Source organism: Dromiciops gliroides, chromosome 1, assembly GCF_019393635.1.
Source record: "Dromiciops gliroides isolate mDroGli1 chromosome 1, mDroGli1.pri, whole genome shotgun sequence".
Classification (NCBI taxonomy): domain Eukaryota; kingdom Metazoa; phylum Chordata; class Mammalia; order Microbiotheria; family Microbiotheriidae; genus Dromiciops; species Dromiciops gliroides.
This window is the reverse complement of record NC_057861.1, coordinates 742,641,554-742,657,575: the sequence shown is the minus strand read 5'-3', so window position 1 is coordinate 742,657,575 and position 16,022 is coordinate 742,641,554. Positions and strand designations below refer to the sequence as shown.

The window sequence follows — 16,022 nt, the reverse complement described above, 5'->3', positions numbered from 1 at the left end:
GGAATCAAATAATTGAAAGAAGTTGTAGGAAGAAATTCTAGAATCGGTACTGTATAAACAACAGATGCTTGATGCTATTTGCACAGGATGATACTATATGTCAATGAACCTATTATCTCATCAATGTTTACCTCTCTGGCATCGGTTTTACTTACTCCACTAATTTTTGTAGCCAAGTCCAGTGAGTCATTTATTCAACAAATCCTGGGCAGCTCATGAGGCGACTTGGGCAGGTACTCTCCCAGTTTTATACCAGAGGAAGCTGTGTTCAAGAGACTGAGTGACTTGTCCATCATCCCATAGGCAGCAAGTTTCAGAGGTGGAATTTCTATCTCCTGACGCTGAGTCCAATGCTCTATGTACTGCCCCAAACTGTCTCTCACAGCAATACTGAATTAGAAAGGGCACTGCGGCTCTGTGAGATCCACCTGCTCCCAGGCAGTTTAGCTGGTCAACAGCCAAATGCCTGCTCTACCTTGTATTGTAGATGTTTGTGAACCTGCCTTATCTATGTTTCTAGCTCATCAACTCTTTTTTTTTTTTTTAGTGAGGCAATTGGGGTTAAGTGACTTGCCCAGGGTCACACAGCTAGTAAGTGTTGTGTCTGAGGCCAGATTTGAACTCAGGTACTCCTGACTCCAGGGCTGGTGCTCTATCCACTGCGCCACCTAGCTGCCCCAGAAGCTCATCAACTCTTAGGGAAGGGGCTGCAGGTGCTCAATAAAGATTTGTCAAATAAGTAATCAACTGCACTTGGTTACAAAATCTAAGTAAAAAGGAACAGAAAGGACGGTTCAATGCTCAGCATTTTCCCTCCTCAAATAATACCAAGTCTATACAGTCCTATTCTTGTGACATCACAGGCTGGAGGTGACCCCAGTTTCCTCAAAGGTGATGCCAGGGCAGTAAGATTACATCTGTCGGATCTTGCCATGAAGACCAAGGGTCTGTCTGCAGCAGCTTGTCACCAGCCTGAGTGCTTCAGGGTGATGCATTTCTCAGCATCGAGTGGCTACAGAAGGGCTACAGTCTGTGTTACGGGGGTAGGACCTACACAGACAAGTTACAGATGCTTGGAAGGTGGAAGACGGCTACCCACCTAGAAGTAGCGAGGTGGTGCTGGACCTGGAAGATCTCAGTGCAAGAATGGCCTGAGACACTTTGTAGCTATGTGACCCTGGGTGAGTCACTTAACCTCTACCTCAGTTTCTTCAACAGTAAATGGGATAAACCCTACCTTCCAAGGTTGATATAAGCATCAAATTGAGGTATTTTTGAAGTGCTTAGTATATCTTCTAGCATATAGGAGGTACTATATAAATGTTTATTCCCTTCTTCCCCCCATCCCCTCACCCCCCTGTAAGGATCAAATGAATTTATGTTTGTAAAGTGCTTAAGCACAACGCCTGGCATATAGGAGATGCTTAAAAAATGTGTGTTTTCTTCTTAACCCCAAAATGACATACAATATTCCAAAAACGTTTTCACACACAAGACTTTTAATCATCCTCTTGCAAACCAGGACCACAAATTCCTCCTCCTCAGAACCTCTGTTTATTTCCTCAGTCAGTAGAAGGCACAGAACATTCCAGAGCAGCCATAAAGCCAGGACTTCTTCAGATGCTGGTGATGGTGGCCACAAGATGTGAGGGGGTTCAGACTTTAAACAATGGTTTTGCCAACAAGAAAATCATTGAAAAATTAAAAACTTTAAATCAATCTCAACTTCCTGGTAACTTCATGGTCCTTTTACAAACTAACTCATAATTTTTAGACAAGCAGTAAGCTATGGCAACATGAGATGGTAGTCAGTATGTATTAGGCTGCAGGTAAGTGTAGTATTTAAAGTAAAGAAACTACTGCCATACTGAGAGGCATTCTTTAACTTGGCTAGTCTTTAACTGTGCAAAATAATGTATCATCTAGTGGTAAATTTTAAAGACATTCATGATACAACACTATGAGATTTCAACTTCTGGTCACAAACTGCATATAAACGGTATGAATATTAAAATACATCTTTTTAAAAAATATACAATGGTGACCATTGATACCTAAATAATGCTTCTCAGAAATATATGAAACCCTTTATAATACAAAAGTAATTACCCCTTTCCCCCAAGGAGAACTGTAGGCTAACAAAATACCTCACCTGATCCAAGGCAAACTCTTTATTTAAAATAGGTTAATAAGAGCATATTTTCATAACTTTGAGGTATGATCCAAGAGACCATGTCCATGAGGAAAAGGTTTATGTAATCGGATTCTCCTGGTGAAAAAGTAGCCTAAGTGTCAGAGAACTACCCTTGCTAGATTATCTAGCACAGCCTCTTACTAGTTTCTCTTTTCCTAATGACTGCAACTCAATTTGGTTTTCTAGAGGGTGATGGGATAGAGAGCTAGTTACACACATACTGCTGGGCCAATTTTTGAGTGGCTTTCTCAGGAGACTCATTTTCAAATACAAACCCAACAAGTGGTATTTTACCAGCCCATCTTCTACAGTTTCTTGGCATGGTGGATACGTGGTCCAAAAGGTAGTTATGACAAAAACAAAAAAAGGATTTGATGTCAGTCAACAGAAGAAAAAAACACTTAAATGAAAATGCTGGGTTATTTTTAAAGACAAAATAATGACACAGGGTTAAATCAATACAAAGACAACAACATAAAAGGCCTGTGAATGCTCTTTTCCTAAGAATATTTTAGTTAAAAATACTTTCACCATGAGGTTTGTGAGTTAGGAGAGATGGCTTTGAGGACAAGCACCCAAGCTAGGCTCATTTAAAGGGTAAAAGGTAATATAACTGCTTCTCCTTCCAATCCATGATTAGTTTTAGACACCTTTCCATTTTTGGAGAAATTGGTAAATTTTTTAAATTGCAAAGAAAATAATGGAATGAAAAAGCATAGGGCGATAAAAACATTGCTGTCAATAAATGTTTTGGGAAGGAGGTGTCCGTGATTTGTAGGCAATGATTACTCAGTAAAATACTTGGTAAGTTTTGCAGCAGGGGTGAGTCAAGACCAGCAGCTCACTTTTGTGAAAATGTAGGAAAAAGGAAGGCACTAATTACGCATTAATTAGTTACAACTATACTAGGACAGCTTGAGACTTTTTCCTTCCTTTAAAAAACATAAAGCCAGTGTGACCATGACATTTTTTCTCCCTGAGTTTTCCCATGTTTTGACATGATTGAGCCCAGCAGCACCAGTGTTCAAAGGCCGCAATGCCAGCACTGCAGTCTGGGCTCTTGCTGGGCCAGCTTCAGCCTCCCAGGCCTCATCGAGAGCACTTCTCTCAAGCACAATGAACAGCCCAGAAAGGCCTTTGCACACACAGACTTCCACACCTCAAAATAATGCAAACACTAGAGTCATTGCTCCTCCCCCACACTGCTGCGTTTCCTTGGGGGCATCTGTTTGTTGTGTCTAGGGGCTCCCCTGTTGCATCATCCTTCTCCTCTGGGAAACACAGGAGGCAGCCTCACTCGGTGCCAGTTTTGAGCAATATGCCCTGCAGGTCTTCTGGCAGCGCTAAAATAATTGCATCTATGTGAGTCCGCAACTTTTCCATAGTGCCAGGTTTCACAGGTAGGTGTTCTTGATGAGCCTGTAACTATATAAAGAACATACAGCAGCTTTTCATTGTCTCTACTTAAATCCAATAAGCATTTAGTAAGCACCTACTATGTGCCAGGCACTGTGCTAAGTGCTGGATAAACAATTGATAAAGACAAGGAAGTCCTTCCCTGCTCTCAAAGAGCTTACTTAATCTAAAGGATTAATTTACAATCCAAAGTAATTTTAAAAGTTAATTACTTAATTTGGAGCAAATCTTCTTTGAAAGAATTTTAAACTGTCTGATGTGGAAATTTTTAAACTGCCTTTCCCATGTAATTTATAGCTCCACCAGCAGGTACTCTGTTGAATGGTATTAATGCTGCCCAGAGCCCAAATTCAATAACAACCCAATCACAAAAGTGCTGGGGCTGAGGAAAAGGGACAGTGGTTTGTGAAGCTGACCTTAACTTCCTTGTCTTTCATCTCAAAATGACAACCATGTATTCTCAGTAGCTTTTGTGCATGGAGAGTGTACAAAGCAATCCAGTATCAAGGTCTGGCATGAAGAGTAATAATACATTGGTGAATTCCTCACACAAGTCAGTCCAAGTTGAATTCTCACATCTACGTACCAATTTACTCTTCAGCTTTAATACGAGGTCAACTGTCTCTACTTCAGTGTGTTTCTGGATCCAGAGAAGCAAATCCTGTAAAAACATACCAATCCAAATGAAGACATTCATAAAAGCCTTTTCATACAGTTTCACATGCTGGTGGTGTAAATTAAGAGGAGAAAATCTCTTTTCAAGAGGAGGGTAAACAATCCTCAGGAACACAAAACTAATGAAAGCAAGAACATGATCATCCTTCAAGTTTCTTTTTTGTGGCATTTCCATTTACAATGACCATCAGATAATGATTAAATTAATGAGAACCACTAGCCTCTTCTTAGCCTTGAGTACAACACACCATCCTGGAACCACAAACTCTTACCACTGACAAAGACCTCAGAGATCATCAAGACTAAATTTAGCCTTTTTTCCAGAGGAGCAAAGTGAGGCTTGAGGAGATGAAGTGACCTCATCAAGGCTACACCCAGGGTGCAGTGCAGAGCTGTTACTAGAAGTCCCAGTTCCTAAAACATCCAATTAACCACACTGCCTTCCAAAAATTAACAGTGCCTGTGAGTCTTAGATTATAGCTTCCTTCAACTTAGTTTCCTATTCAAACACCATTAGGGTCCACTGCTCTGTCAAAGATACTTCTAAATTAAAAGAAACTAAACATTTGCATTTCAACATTTTCTTTACAACAGTCTTCAATAAAGTTTCATTAAATGAAAAAGTCCAAAAAGCTAGTGATAAAAAAATGGATAAACATATCCACCTAATTACTATTCATATAAAATGTGGAATTTGTAGAATGGAACTATCTATTTTGCATTTCTTCATATTAAGTAGAATTTCAAAAGCATCTATAAGGGGATATATTTTTCTACCTAAAAACATAACTTTTGTAGTTTTGGGGGTTTTTTTAAATTTTTTAATTTTTTGCAGGGCAATGAGGGTTAAATGACTTGCCCAGGGTCACAAAGCTAGTAAGTGTCAGATGTCTGAAACCACATTTGAACTCAGGTCCTCCTGAATCCAGGGCTTTATCCACTTTGCCACCTAGCTGCCCCATAGTTTTATTTTTAAAGGTATTTATGTGCAAAAGAAATTACAAAGATGTTTTCTAACCTCTTCACAGAGAGCTTCTAAATGTAGTGCTTCCAGTTTCCGGGTCATCTCCTTCCTTCGGGTCCTGAACCAGCCATCAAAATTGGGAGATTTTAGAAAATGTCTTAAAAGAGAAAGATAGAGAGGGGAAAAAGACACAGTCAAACATTCATTCTGACTTTGTTATTTCTCCATGTCTTTATCTTTCCCAAATATGGTTCAGTGAACTATGCACAGGCGTGGGGCTTGACGTTCTGGTGTTCTGAGCCTTGGCCTTGTGACTAACCTGCCTGTGCACAGAAAGAATCAACTGACCTGTAAAGTCCTCTCCAATCACCCTTCAATCTGGAGGTCAGCTGGGGTCCTGCTTTCTCAAGCGTTTTCATAAATTCTTCCGGAAGAAATTGTCTCAACTGTGGCGGGCTCTACCAAAAAGGACACGGGCTATTAAAGCACTGGAAATTCATGTGTTCACAGAAGTTAATTCACAGGCTTGGAATCAATGAAATAAATTGGAACTCTGTGAAGATACGCATACCTTCCATGGAGAAATGCTCTTTTGCAAAGGCATTAAGCTTGCGACGTATCTTTCCTAAAGCCAGAAATAACATGAGTTACTATAAGGGTTATGTCTTTGTTCTGCATTCTTGCCATCAGGACTTAGTCATTAGTGGCTTACTTCTGCAACATTTTCAAATCAAACTTCTAAACAGATCTGCTTATTGTGAAGTAAACTGAAATTATTCCATACAATCCATTCTTACCTATACAATCAAAGAGCACAATGAACCTATTTCCCCGTCACCAAAAGAAAGGCCAAAATGAAGGGAGGGACTCTATAGGAAAATCCAAGAGATGGATGTAGCCTGCTTATTCCAATCAAAGACTGACTTCCCATGACCCTGCAGTGTTTCCACCCCTAGCCCCTATCATATATATCACCTAAGTCTGACATGAATTTAACAGAGGAAGCTTCCAGCTACCAAAGATCCTCTCACTCAGAAAGCCTCTACACAAGGGTTGACCCTGGTTGAAAGCAGTTCTCCTTGTCTCTGAGCTGGCCCCTCTCAGGACATCAGAAAGCCAGTATCCTGGGACAGCACTATCACATCCGTTCCAATCTTTGCCATAAATACATAAATCTCTAATGCCACAACAAATCTGGAAGAGGAATAAAATCTGCATGAGCATTAATAAGATGTACAGTTTTGTGGGCAGGGGAAGGAGTGGTAAAGAAAGGAAACAACATTTAAACATGAACTGATGAGAGAAAAAAGGAAAAGCTCCTCTGTGCTGACTGCATTGGTCTGAACAAGGAAGAAAGAAGTTTTCTCAACCACAAAACCCCCCAAAATGTGGCTTTTATAAGTCTGTTCACGCAGCCTGGAATCAGCTCCTAGTAGCAAAGATGGAGCCTGGGATCCCAGGATCTCCTGTCCTGCAGCACCCATGGGAGACAAAGCTTCCCCACTAACCCTCCCACCCGGCTGTGCTCTGCACCAGATTCCCTTTATGCTGGTGCTGGCAAAGCAAAGGAGACAAAGCCGTTCAGCTTGCAAGCCCCTTGTTGGCATCCCAGGCTGAGCCTGAGAGAGAAGATCTGACAGCAAGGCTCATCAAGGCTTCCCACTGCTGGGCATCCCTAAGCCTAGAGGAGATCTGTGCCATGGATGCCAATGGACAGTCTAGGCTCAATGCCTCTTCTGGGGCCTCAGCTTCCCTCTTGCAGAGAGCTTGATCCAGGGCTCTGCACCCATGTAGAGAAATAGCTCAATGACACCAAGCAGACAAGGAAGCATGACACAGGTCAGGGATTCCATCAAGTGAGTAGCAACTGTGGGAGACTCTGCAGCCTTGAACAGCCCAATTTCCCACGTTTGCTTGCCATGGGCTATCTCCCTACTTTCACAGGTTCCCTTTAATAGTGAGATACCTTAGTGTCATATTAAATTAGTAATCAGTCATTAATTTGGGATGACATCTCGTTGAAACTGAAGCTTATTTATTTTGGGGGGGTAAAACCTTTCTCCCAATTTGGATAAATTTTTTTCTAATCAAGTGTTTGACCATTTCATAAAATTACTTTTCAGTGTATATCTGTGTATTTTTTCCTTAGAAAGAGATATTATTTTAATGCTTATAACCTAACCAACATGACAAATACAATGTTGACAAAGCAAGTCACATATGGAGTTCCAGTTAGGCAAGGCAGAGGAAAGGAAAAAGGCTGGTTCCAACACAGAGACAGCTGAAGTAGCCAAACATGGCATGGAGCTGGAAGAATCAGAGATCCTGTGAAACCCCAGTTTGCTCCAATAAAAGCTAAGAGGCTGAGAGCAGAGTCTTTGCCCCATAGTGGTGGGCCTAACAGGAACACACAGAATGCTCATTAACCAAGGCTGTGGTCCTTGCACCACAGTTCTGTGCACAAAGTAGGTAATCATTCAAATGCCCAATTAAACATTATACAAAGATCAAGTCAGGTAAATTCCAATGACTGAATAATATTATATTCTCCTTAAGATGAACAGTATGGGAAATAAGGAGCAGAGATCCAACCAAGACATTTTTGTATGTTTTCAACATACCCACAGTACAATCTACATTTGTTAATTTACCAATGGAATGATGAAGCTCTGTGTCAATTCCAAGAAATAACGTCGAAGAATTACACTTTGGGCCTCAGAAGGACGCTTTTGCTGTACTCCCTGAAAAAGAAAATTCAATCCACAATCTGTCTCCAATTGTTTGGCAAAGAAGCAAATTGTCCTTAAAGACAAAGGTTCTAATTCACAGGAAAACAGCCATTTGTTTTTATTACAAAAACTCAGAACTCTAGCATGAAAACATTGTATGAGTTACATTTATATAACTCGTTTATATGATGTGTATGTGTGTTTGTGCATGCACACTCGTGTCTGGTGAAGTCTTTCAAAATCAGTGCCAAGGTTAACACTTAACTACATGGCTTTGGCTCCATAAAATCTCCTGACCTCATCTCCAAAATCTCAATACACATGGGAAAAAAACCCTCTCCTATTCTGGAGCCATGGCTAAGGTGGGCAGTGAATAAATAAATCTGTCCATTCGTGTCTTCAATGAACCCACTAAGGAAGAAGCATTTCCTCAGGGCACACCACGAGCCCTGAGTATGTGCTGAGCATGGGGTATTCAAGGAGCTCACTAGACCTAGTGGAGAGTCCAGCTGCAGGACACCTAAGGAAGGACCCAGTGATCCTGAGGCCACAAGGCAATGGTCAGATATCTCCACTGACAGCAATAATAATAGCTAGCACATACCTGACATCTATCACGCCCCTAGCACTGGGGCTCCAGGCCCAGGGTGCTATTTGCTGCCATCACTTTATCCCCCTTTTACAGATGAAGAAATCAAGTCAGACAGAGGTAAAGTGACTTACCCCGAGTCACAGGACTATTAAGTGTCAGAGGCTGGATTTGAATTTGGGCTTTGATGACTTCAAGTCCTTTGCTAACTCTTTTTTTTTTTTTTTGGTGAGGCAATGGGGGTTAAGTGACTTGCCCAAGGTCACACAGCTAATAATTATCAAGTGTCTGAGGCCGGATTTGAACTCAGGTTCTCCTGAATTCAGGGCCAGTGCTTTATCCACTGCGCCACCTAGCTGCCCCTCAAGTCCTTTGCTCTATCCTTAGTACAGCCCAGCTCTTAAGCTGCCCACAGGTACTGCTGAAAACATATATTCACACAAGCTGGCTTGATAATTCTGAATGACCATATCACAAGCACCATATCTGCAGATCTGACAAGCTCACAGTCCTATGTCAAATAGAAATTATTTTAAAATCATGGACACAACTCTTCCTCAATTAGTAAGAATTATCACAGAAACCACTTATGCAAAAATGACTTCACCTTGTCAGCCTGGCTATGTCTAAAGAACCCCCAGAGTCCCTTCTATCCTATTCAGAGGAAGAACGTCCTCTGTTCTGGGGCTTGAGCCCTTCCCGGAGGAGGCAGCCTGCCTTTATCTGCTGCTCTTTCACTCTCCTGATCCACCTGAAGCCTTTACATACAAAAAACCATAACAAAACCAAGTATCCAAATTCTTGGTGGCCACATCAGACGCGCACATCACCCAGTAAGATAAATTCGGAAATGTTTTTTTAAAATCACCTTCTAGGGAAAGCACATCAATAAAGAACCTTCCAAAGTAGAAAGATAACCAGAGTGGGTCCACCAGGCCCTAGTGCAGGCTGGAAAATGCAGACCCAGACGACACCAGACCAGGATGAGCTGACACACAGTCAGGTGCTTAAAAAATGCTTTTTGACCTACTGACTGGCTGAGCTTCCTACGTTGCCAGTAAGGCACAACAGGGCTCAATGGGTCCTGGAGGCAGTTACATGGATTCATAATGACCACAATACAAAAGGAAACTAACTGCCTAGAAAGGCAAGCGAGGCTTCATTTCAATGTAGTGCCCCATCCTGTTCTCTGAGAAGACACAGTGAAGCGTGTTTTAAACCTCTCAGCAGAAAGGTGAGGGGTTGTGGAAGCAGACTGTGGCAAACACTCCAAGGCGTGCCCATTTTATCAGTGAGTTTGGTTTCATTGTTTTTCTTTCTTCGGGTTTAAAGGAAGGGATTGGGATACGACTGCAAAATAATAAATAAAAGACATCAGTAAAACTTTTTAAAAATGTAACTGAAATAAACAGCTATCCTACCTGTCTAGGAGCAAGAAGCCAGCTCAGAAGTTGGAGAGTTGATTAGATCACAAGCTCCCTGATAAGAAGCTGTTATATCTATGATGCTATTCCCTCCTCCCCACCCCCATAACGTTACCTGCACATGAAGTTTAATAAATCTTTGTCCAATTAAAAAAATGTTTAATTACCTTCTGTAATTGTTTTATGATATCTTCATCTCTATTCAAAAATGGCTTATAAGAAGTATAAACTCCTAGTGGGGAAAAAAGGAAAGCAATTTTTAAAAACACCCCCACATATCCTGACAATATAAATATCTCATGACTGACTGGCTGATTTATTTATTTATTTGCATACTCATTTATTTTTTGGGGGGTAATGGGGGTTAAGTGACTTGCCCAGGGTCACACAGCTAGTAAGTATCAAGTGTCTGAGGTCAGATTTAAACTCAGGTCCTCCTGACTCCAGGGCCAGTGCTTTATCCACTATAGTGCCCCCTAGCTGCCCCCTGACAATATTTAAAAGACTAAAATTATTACCAGGTTTAGAATCCAACGTCTTTAGGTTCTTCAGTTTCTTTACCTTGACCTGTTTAGGAATTTCACCTGCAAAAATCAGAAAAGCCTTGAGATTGTTCTGATCACATACACTATCAATTGTAATCAACAGAAAGAGAGCACAGTCTTTTACAAGGCTAACCGTCTCTATGAGGAATATCCAACGTCATTATTTAGCCTGGGATGTTCTATCTAAAAGCTGTTTTGTAAGTTTATGATGAATTGTTTTCTAAGCCTTCAGGTATCACAGAATTATAGTACAGAGAAACTTGGAACCATTTGTACCAAATACCCATAATCTTCCACTGAAATCCAGGGTTCCTTCACTACTTTCCCTTTACAAACACGATGAGCCCTGCACCTCCAGGACCTTGGGTTCTCTTGTGACGACTGAGTCTATTTCATCACTGAATTTGGGGATTTTTCTGACTTTCAAGATGCTCTCCCTGCAACAGAGAAACTTATAGTACACTAGGTGATCCAAGTGTGAAATAGTACTATTGTTACAGACCAAGCAAAACATACAAACGATGGAAGCCAGAGCAAGTAGCGGAGAACCAGCGCAAACACCTGGCATGATCACTTAAGATGATGAGAAGAACAGTGACCCTGAGAATGAATGGAGGCTAGCCAGGAACAAAAAGGTATCAGAGGAGGAGCCTCAAAGATGAGACACACAGGACCACTGCTCTGGGGAGAGACAGTGATGAAAAAGTCAGGGCTGCTCAGCTGCTACTTTGGCTGTTTTCTCTGCCAAGGAGAAAGACCTTTGGACCGGAATAGACAACAAAAATGGCTAAGAGGGACTCGAGAGACCTGGCTGTCCAAACCTAACCAAGATGAATTACTGGCTAGTGTACTGAGAGCTGGTGGACATGATTACAGAGCCACCAGCAGTTACCTCTGGAAGGCGGAGCCAGCATCACTTCATCAAGATTAGGTCTTGTCAGAGTAACCTTCTTTCCTTTTAGACAGAATTGCTACTCAGTAACTGAGAGACAAACATAGCACAGGAGACAGAGGGCCACCCTTGGAACCAGAAAGATCCCAGGTTCAAATCCTGCCTTGGACATAGATCGGCTGTGTGACATGGGCAAGCTCCTTAAATTCTCAGTACCCTAGCAACTCTAGGGCTCTACTTTGGTGTCATCACTGCGTGAAGAACAGAGCCCTAAAGGGACAAGGAAAATCCAAGTACTGGGGTGGGGAGCCACACCGTCACTTTCTATCAATACCTACTAATGGCCAAGTCTCTGCTCTACACAACAATATCAGTTAATACCACACTAGCAAAGGGAGCAAACAGCCTCCTTTTTGAGCCCAGCCAATGAATGACCTGTTGTCAGGGAATGTGCGTTGTAAAAGCAGCCGACTTATTAGACTAATCATTGATGAGTGTCTGTTGTGTTAAAACAAGACATGTGAGTAATATTTTTTCATAAGAAAAATGTTCTCTTTAAGAAAAGGGCTAAATTTCTTATCTGGAGCCTTATTTTTCTAGAGCAGACATAACTTCTATCAAAGTTCTTACCATGCTAATGATTTCATGATAAAGTTCTATTAATCTGTTTACAGAAATCATGGCTTTTTCCACTGCAAAAAAAGAAAACTAACAAGAGAAGACTCTATTACCATCACCTAAAGTGTTTTGATTATAGGACAAAGCTGCTGAAGTCAAATGTCCACAGAGGACAATGGGCAGAGGAGGGGAGCAAAGACATTTTTTCCTTACAGCCTGCCCACCTGCATTGTGAGGAATTTTCTTCACCAGGAGCTCCTTAAACCTATAAAATAACAGGTCTGGACAAAAAGATATTCTCTGGTATATTCACAACCACCTCAGCCCAAAGGATCTCATTCTTTAAGAAGGCTGGTCTTTCCAAATCTGGTCAAAGCAAACAGGCTAGAACTTTTTTTTTTTTAGTGGGGCAATGAGAGTTAAGTGACTTGCCCAGGGTCACACAGCTAGCAAGTGTCAAGTGTCTGAGACTGGATTTGAACTCAGGTCCTCCTGAATTGAATCCAGGGCCAGTGCTCTATCCACTTTGCAGCCTAGCTGCCCCCCCCCCCAGCTAGAACTTTTGAAGTATTTTCAAGATAACCTTTTTACATATGGAAAGTAAGGCTATTTAAACAACCAAAGATTTCAGTGAAAGATAAAAGTACCATCGATTTATATTAAATGAAAAAGAATACTTTTACAAATTATCTTGTGGTATTTCTATCAAGACTGGTTCTGAGTGCCATAAAACAATTTTACAAAGTTAAGAAATGTGTTTTAGGTATAACATCCCAGATTAAATAACAAAGATCCAGAGGGAGAAAATGAGTTTCTCCACTACAGTGTGAAACAAAAATAAAAATTTATCAAGGAAGAACATCACACATGGTCATTCTTTTAGGAGCTACTAGCCTCTTAATATATATTTTTTAAATGGACACATTTTCAATATGAGAAAATTCCACTTTACCCACAAGGTGTTTATTTTGTGATACAACGTTGCCTGATACTTTGTACAGCCTCCACTGTTCTGGAAGCCACTCACAAGGGGCACAACTGTCAGGCCTTGCCTAAGATGCACAAAGCCTTATCCACAATCTAAGAAAGCTACCCCAAGTCTATGCCCCAAAGTAGTAGAAAGTACTGATGATTCCTCTTGAATAACACAATTTTTTACAACTAAGATCAAAGTTATTCGTGCACAACTGTGTGCCTTGCGATCACTGAAATAAAGGTATTACAACAACCAGGACACCCTGTGCAACAGTATAAAGAATCTTCTCAGGGGCAGCTAGGTGGCGCAGTGGATAGAGCACCGGCCCTGGAGTTAGGAGTACCTCTGAGTTCAAATCCGGCCTGAGACACTTAACACTTACTAGCTGTGTGACCCTGGGCAAGTCACTTAACCCCAATTGCCTCACTAAAAAAAAAAAAAAGAATCTTCTCAACGCTTCCTCTCCAGCACCCTTCCCACTGTCCCTTTCTCTACCCTAAGAGATCAGGCTCTTCTCACCTCTTAAGACTACAGCAAAAGCCTCCTAACTGGGTCCCCTGATTCGACTCCCCTTCCACCTCTAACCCAACCTCCAAACAGTGGCCAAAGTGGCATTCCTAATGCCGGGGCCTGACCATGTCACTCTCTGACTCAAAAAACTTTCAGGGCCCCCTGGTGCTTCTATGAAAAAACACTCAATGCTCTGTTTGGTATTCAAAGCCTTTCACACTTTAACTCCCACCACTTTTCTCAGCTTCTAACACTCTGAGAACTCTACCACAATGACAACAACTCATTCCATTCTTCTGTCACTGTGCCTCAACAGACGGTCTTGCCATGCCCAAAATGCATTCGTTCCTTCCCTCCCTCCCTCACCTCCACTTCCACCTCCTTCTGGGCCCTTAGAGCTTGGCTCAAGTGCTGTCCCCCCAAGCTGCTTGTGCCACCATCCCAGATATCACTCTGTGTTTAGGGTTTACCTAGAGAAGGGCACATTAAGGCCCCTTTCACAAAATAAGCGCCTTTGGGTCAGACTTCTATCTGCGTCTTTATATGCCAGGGCCTAGATCAGTATGTAGCACACAAGAGGCACTTAAAACATATTTGTCAATTCATATATAAAAAAAGAACTAGATCCTAACATTTCATTCTATTTCTACTCATCACTCAGTCTCTGCTCACTATTGTTTTTTGTTTTGTTTTGTTTTGTTTTTTGGGTTTTTTTTTTCTTCGCAGGGCAATGAGGATTAAGTGACTTGCCCAGGGTCACTCAGCTAGTAAGTGTTAAGTGTCTGAGGCCACATTTTAACTCAGTTCCTCCTGAATCCAGGGCCGGTGCTTTATCCCCTGCGCCAACTAGCTGCCTCTATGCTCACTATTAATGCAGTTAGTATTTGTGGCAAGAGAGAATCCCAATGCATGCATACATCATACCAACAAATATTCCTTTCCATCAGCTCACTCTCAAATTACAGGCAGAATTTCAATATAACTAATGTCTGAAAGCAGAGGGGTGGAGAGGAACTCAGAGCACAAGTGTAAATCATAAAAATTCAACACAAAGGACATACTTTACCTGCCAGTTTAATATCCCCTATTCGAATGATGTGTGGCCAGTGCTGGAGCGTTTTAGCAAAGAAAGGGTTGGTCACTCCTAAAATGACTGAAGGCCTAGATTTTTTAAAAAGACACAAAAAACACAAAACACAAGCAAGTTCAGTAGGTACAACAAAGTTAAACCTAGCCTACCGAAAACAAAGAAACTATGAAACCTCTTTGTTCCAATGATAAGGGGAAGATTCTATCCCTTAATTAACTGTTTTCCTCTCACTGACAATGTAATTCACTTCGTTTTTTAGTTACTCTCAAGATATAAAGTAACTATTTCTGGATAACTGAAAATGGATCGCATCTAGCAGAAATGTCATCTTACAGCCAAGTAGGCAGATGAAACCAAAGGCAAAGTCCAAACTCTACACATCGTCCTCAAAATATGACAAAGTAACCACAAAGGGGAGTTGGGGGGGCCTTGGCAAGGCTGGAGGAGACAAGGAGAGAATATGGGATGATGCAAAAGGTTCCAGTTTGAAAGATGGAACAGGGAAGATGAGGGAGCTCTGACAAGACATACTGTATTTTCTGAGTAAATTAGGAAGATAATTCCTCTATGGAGAATGAGAGAGCAGGGAGGCATATGGGTGTCTGTAGGGAAAGGGAAAGCTTTGCAAAATAGTCAGGGAGAATTAAAGTCATACCAGATGAGAATAAATAATGAGACAATAGGTGGCACAGTGGATAAAGCACCGGCCCTGGAGTCAGGAGGACCTGAGTTCAAATCCGACCTCAGACACTTAACACTTACTAGCTGTGTGACCCTGGGCAAGTCACTTAACCCCAATTGCCTCACTAAAAAAAAATAAAAATAAAATAATGAGACAATAAAATTTGCAGTAAATAATAATTAGCTAAGTAAAACTCATCAAATGAATAAGTGAAAATAAGTTCTAAAAATATGATTATATAGGAAATACAGATTTTTTAAAAATATATTAAAATCTACGGGATGCAGCCAAAGTAGTATTGAGAAGCAAACTGCACCTAAACTTTCAAAAAAGAAACAAAAAAAGAAACCAACAGTAATTGAAACAGGCATAATCAAAAGGTAAGTAAACAGGAATGAAATTAAGGAAATTGTAATGATAAACGCAAACAGATATTTGTTTTGTTTTGTTTTCATACCAAAAAAGTTAACAAGTCTAATCACAGGGCAGATCACAGTAAGGGCAAAATAAAGAAAGAAAATTCTCAGAAGTTACTATACACAGCTCTTTACTATGTAACGATTAGAATAACGCCACCTGCTGGATACTAACTGTAGAAGAGTTCTGCCCATGAAGCGAAGGTCTTTGAGGGCAAGACCAGGAGTCTTGTCTTTGGTATCAGGAAGTGACGCGGACTAGTGGGAGGAGGAAGGAAGAGACTGGCGCGGAGTCTCGGGCT

General features: G+C 41.2%; 1 protein-coding gene across 1 annotated transcript in view; it reads right to left on the bottom strand.

Annotated features, from left to right (window-relative positions):
* Nucleotides 1-1,481: 1,481 nt before the first annotated feature.
* The window catches only part of DENND6A (DENN domain containing 6A), a 71,920-nt gene continuing 57,379 nt past the window's right edge, over nucleotides 1,482-16,022 (bottom strand). Inside the window, exons 12-20 of the mRNA XM_043976755.1 lie at nucleotides 14,599-14,693; nucleotides 10,510-10,575; nucleotides 10,159-10,223; nucleotides 7,901-7,990; nucleotides 5,821-5,874; nucleotides 5,598-5,707; nucleotides 5,304-5,406; nucleotides 4,197-4,271; nucleotides 1,482-3,619 (exon numbers count right to left, since the gene is read on the bottom strand). Of these exons, the coding sequence (XP_043832690.1) occupies nucleotides 3,488-3,619; nucleotides 4,197-4,271; nucleotides 5,304-5,406; nucleotides 5,598-5,707; nucleotides 5,821-5,874; nucleotides 7,901-7,990; nucleotides 10,159-10,223; nucleotides 10,510-10,575; nucleotides 14,599-14,693 (790 nt within the window). The 3' untranslated portion in view covers nucleotides 1,482-3,487. The remainder of the gene's footprint in view (nucleotides 3,620-4,196; nucleotides 4,272-5,303; nucleotides 5,407-5,597; nucleotides 5,708-5,820; nucleotides 5,875-7,900; nucleotides 7,991-10,158; nucleotides 10,224-10,509; nucleotides 10,576-14,598; nucleotides 14,694-16,022) is intronic.